General features: G+C 38.2%; 1 protein-coding gene across 1 annotated transcript; it reads left to right on the top strand.

Annotated features, from left to right (window-relative positions):
• The first annotated feature begins 71 nt into the window (after positions 1–71).
• On the top strand, positions 72–2,099 carry LOC9316543. Its single transcript, XM_021030085.1, has 7 exons — positions 72–396; positions 474–809; positions 897–1,073; positions 1,172–1,273; positions 1,350–1,503; positions 1,599–1,702; positions 1,794–2,099. The coding sequence occupies exons 1-5, from the start codon at positions 115–117 to the stop codon at positions 1,371–1,373; spliced, it is 921 nt and encodes a 306-aa protein (XP_020885744.1). The 5' UTR covers positions 72–114; the 3' UTR covers positions 1,374–1,503; positions 1,599–1,702; positions 1,794–2,099.
• Positions 2,100–4,836: the final 2,737 nt, after the last annotated feature.

Genomic DNA, 4,836 nt, shown 5'->3' with positions numbered 1-4,836 from the left:
TAAAAAAAAAAAAAAAAAAAAAAAAAAAAAAAAAAAAAAAAAAAAAAAAAAAAACCCCCCCCCCCCCCCCCCGAGAACAGGTTCCTTCCATCTCCAACAGTTGAGGATGATTTAATGGAGGAAGATACTAATGATGAAGAATCTGAGGATGAGGATACTAATGATGAAGAATCTGTGGATGAGGATACTAATGATGAAGAATCTGTGGATGAGGATGAACTTCCACATAAGTTTGTGCACAACTCCTACATGAATCTGTGGCGTTCAGAAGAAGAAGGGCTGCCAACAATCAATTTTTGTGTCCACCATGATCTCGATTCTGACTTGAAGAATCAACTTTGCATAAAATTGTATGTTGGACTTCTAAAAGATTCTCTGGCAGAGATACTTTACCAAGTAAGTATCAAGCTTTTCCTTACTTTTATATAAAGAAAAGGTAGTATCATATATAAAAATAAGTTATATTTTCACAGGGGGCGGAAGCTTGTCTGCAGACATCTATAGAAGCTTCTCAGAAGCTCGATGTTGCATTTGAAATCAGTGGTTTCAAAGAGAAGATGTTAGATTACATCTCTAAAATCTGGAAGCGCTTTATCAGCTTTTCTCCGGAGGAGATTTCGTTTCAGAGGATGAAAGAAGTGGTGGCAAATCACATGAGCAACTGCAACAGTGACATCCAAAAACACTCTGACAACCTCATGTTACAATGCATAACAAAATCATGTTATGATGTTGATAACATGAGGAAAGAACTTTCGTCAATTGGTTATGAGCAGTTTTGTCGGTTCGTCCGTGCTATGCGCTCGAAGGTAATTGTTTCTCTTTTGGATTTATGTCATCCTAGTCAATTAATCTAATTATATGTTTGCCATTTTAACTAATTAACTCACTTTTAGATGTTCATTGAGGGAGTTATATATGGGGATTTATCGAAAGCTGAAGCTGTAGCTATCTCTGATTTATTTGGAAGGGTAAAAACTCCTCTCGATGATGAATGTGTCATAATTCTTCGTGGCACCACCATAAAGGACTCCAAAGTTAAAATTAAGACTGATCTTAATTCTCATTCCAAGGTTTGAATGATCTGCATTTTTAAATCTTTTAAGATCATTCTCTAGAAACTAAAACTTGTAATGTTCATCATTCTTAATTATTCTGGTTATGGTTTTAGGTTTGCTACCAAATTGGGGAAAAAAGCTTATGTCCGAGGGAAACAGCAGTTGTAAAACTGTTTGAAAAAAATGGTAGCCAACAACTTATACAATCAATTAAGGTTAGTTTGCAGTTTGGATTATGGTAGAATATGTAGCGCAGAACGTATACAACTTAGTTGATTTCACTATTTTTAGGGTGAAAGAGACTCTTGGGTATAAAGTTGAGTCTGAGGTTCATTCTATCCATGGAATCAACCGGTTCATCATTGATGTTAGGTCTTCGGAGCACGACCCTCAACATTTGTTGGATCGAATATTCAACTATGTGGACACCGTTGGGGCATTTTTGGTATGATTTTTTATTAAGATTTGAAATCTATTGGAAGTTATTTTTTTCAAATTAACCGGCGTTATTAAGATTTGAAATCTATTGAAATCTTATAGGAAGGTATTGATGGTGTTGCCTTTGAAAAATGCAAAACCGTACTGAGTGGTGATTTGCCAAGCGACGATGGATCTAATTTGTGGGATCAGATTGCTGAGAGAAGGTATGTTTTACATCTTTGAAATGATAATTGTTGTTGTTGTGTAAGTGTGCTTGACTTTGAAACTGATCTCTAAGTATTGGTTGATGTGCAGATTCTATCCTGGTTTCAGTAAGAAAGTTTCCTCTGAACTAAGACAGATAAAGAAGACTGATGTTATCAAGTTATATGAAAAGTACTTGAAAAAATCGTCTCCTCATTGCCGTAGGCTTGCCGTTTGCATTTGGGGGTGCAACACTGATTCTGCATCTTTTGTGTGAAACAGTTTCCTATGTTTTTGTTATTATTAAACTATGTTGCTTTTGTTTTTGTGTGTGCAAAACTATGTTGCTCTTTGATGTCAAATTATGCTAAATTTTATGGAATATTTGCCAAATTGAAGATTTTCAACACTTCTCTCTCCCTTTGTTGCCCTTTGTTGTCTCTTTCTTCTCAGATCAAGATCATGCGCTTTTGTATGTTTCCAGAACATTGTTTGATTTCGTTCGTGACATTTTCCCAATGTTTTGTTTTCTATAATGCTTTATTCAAAAGATAGAATGTATCACTAATTTCTTAGCTTTTGTCTCCTGTTTGGTCAACAATGTAGTCTTAATAATTGGGCTTCTTTGATTGGAGAGATGGAAAATAAACGCCTTCTCTACCACAAGTAGTGCTGTCTTAATGATAATGGAGAGTAATGAAAATGTATTGTTTTGTCCAACTAGATGATGTGTGGTTACTTTGTCAAGTTTTTAGCTTAGTTTTCCATTCATTTTCGTTGCATTTAGGATCTTTTAGGTTGCATTTGCATATATCTTTGTTTTCTCTAGGAGTTGGAGTTAGAAACTTGAAGACTTGAGTGAATGGAGTTCATATATATGGAGCAATTGTTGGGTGAGATTAGTTACAAGAAGAACTTCAGGGAGAGCCTTCGGGGTCACACTTGGGCTAAGTGATCACTGTTTGGTTCATGCGGCATCATGTCTTCGGCCAAAAGGTCGCTGAAGGATGATCCCAGCATAATTTGCGAATGCCCTTGGGTATGAATGCTGCGGCCAAATGAACACTGTTGGGATCCTTCGGTCAGATGTCCTTCGGTTTGATGTAAACCGCAGACTGCTTCCCAGCCTAAATGCCGGATGTCCTGCGCGGCATCATGCCTTGGGTGAAAAGCCCACCGTTATGCTCCTACGGTTTGGTGTCCTACGTCTTAATGCCCACCGTTGGATGCCAAAGGTAAGTCAATCTCCTTCTTTGACTGGTTTAGTCCGGTCTAATTTAAGTGAACCAAAGCCAATTAAAAATGAAACAATGGCTGGTTTGCCACTGAGAAAAAGTTGGCTGGTTTGCCACCCTTCTATTTTAGTTTTATTTGATGAATAAAATTTAAAAGAATTTAAATCAATTATTATGAAAAGACGAAAAACCCAATTAAAATAGACAACATCAGATCTCGTCGATCCGTTACGATTTATCCGACCCAAGCCCAATGATTTTATCGAGCGAAGCCCATCCGACGAAGCCCAACTGTGTAAAAAACGAGAAAACGAAACCGTTTCATTATTTCTCACTCTGAAGAAAATCGAATCGATTCCCATTTCTTTCATTTTTCGAAACCCTAAGTTAAATTTCCGATTTCTTCGATTTCTTGGATTTCTTCTCCTATATTGTCGATTTCTTCTCCATTCTCACCTTCTAAGTCGAATTTCGCATCGCCCTTTTCCCTGTTCATATCCAAATCCGTCGAAAATCTGGGGAATTTTGCAATGGCTCGTGTAAGAGACGGCGAAGGGGTGTATGAATCGACGGCGAGGCGTCCGACAGAAACAGCGGATGCTTCGGTCGAACCTGGAAAAGAAACCGCAGATCCGACAGAACCAGATGCTTCTATGGTCAAACCTGGAAGTGAAAGCGTCGGGATGCAAATTGATCAGACATAAGAAGCAGCACTTGATGATTCTGAGAGTCAACTTGCAAACGAAACAGTCGAGTTGGAAAGGGATGATGCTGAAGGACAAGAAGCAGTTGATGATTCAGATATTCAAGTTGGAAATGAGAGTCCGATAGAACCGAGTACTGAAGCACGAGAGGCTGCAGAGGAGGAACTCGTGGATGCATCAGAGGAAGAGGAAGAGAACGTTAATGCTCAGGTATACATTAGTTTGAGAATGGATTAGGAAAGTCATAGTACAACTAGTTCAACTATTGAATTAGGTTGTCTTTGAATATGAGTATATATAGTTTTGAATTTATTTGTTGGTATAATTGAATCGGAGTATATATAGGTTTGATTTTATGTGTTTTGATACAACTAGTTAAACTTCTCCCGATTATATATATGTTTGAATTGTGTGTTTTAATATAACTAGTTCAACTACTTAAACTCAGGGATTGTGTTTTGAATATGCAGGATACATTTGAGGCCGAGGAAGAGGATGATGCTGCTCGTAATTCTGGTAAAAAGGATGAGGATGGTGTTGTTGCTGCTGGTAAAGATGGTATAGAGGCTGTAAAGGATGTTGGTATAGAGGCCGAAGAGGATTTTGGTATAGAGGATGAGGCTGCTGAAGCTAGTAAGGACATTGCTGGTATAACAGCTGATGATGATTCTAGTAATGATGATGATGAAGATGATTCCCAGCCACTGCCGCCAGAGAAAATGTATTTAGATAGTTCAGAATACACCAAAGGGTGTAAAATAGGAACTAGGTGTAATGTCACTGAGACAGTGAAGTGGATAGAGGAAGAGTTTAAAGAGGAAGCAGGATCGTTCAGAAGCCACCCTCAGTTCAAGCATGTATTCCACATGCCTAGGGAGCCAAACCACATGACTCAAGGCATATGGATGCTTATGCTGCGCACAGTTGAGACAGATATGGAGAGGGAGTGCTGGTTTGTGGTTAATGGAGTACCTATTAGGTACTCCATCAAAGAGCATGCGTTGCTAACTGGGTTTAATTGCAAGGAATACCCGAAGAACCATGAGAAAATGGGGAATCTGAAGTTTGTGAAGAGAATGTTCAAAAGGACTGAGAAGATAAAGGCGTCTGATGTATTAGTTAAGTTGAAGGAAAAGAGGAGTTGGAAAGGAGATGATAAGAAGAAGTTAGTAATCTTGTATTTCCTATGGAAGGTAGTAAAAGCAAGCTCAAAAA

Source organism: Arabidopsis lyrata (genome assembly GCF_000004255.2).
Source record: "Arabidopsis lyrata subsp. lyrata unplaced genomic scaffold ARALYscaffold_4, whole genome shotgun sequence".
NCBI lineage: Eukaryota > Viridiplantae > Streptophyta > Magnoliopsida > Brassicales > Brassicaceae > Arabidopsis > Arabidopsis lyrata.
Note: the sequence above shows the minus strand (reverse complement) of the source record. Positions and strands in the feature narration are given on the sequence as shown.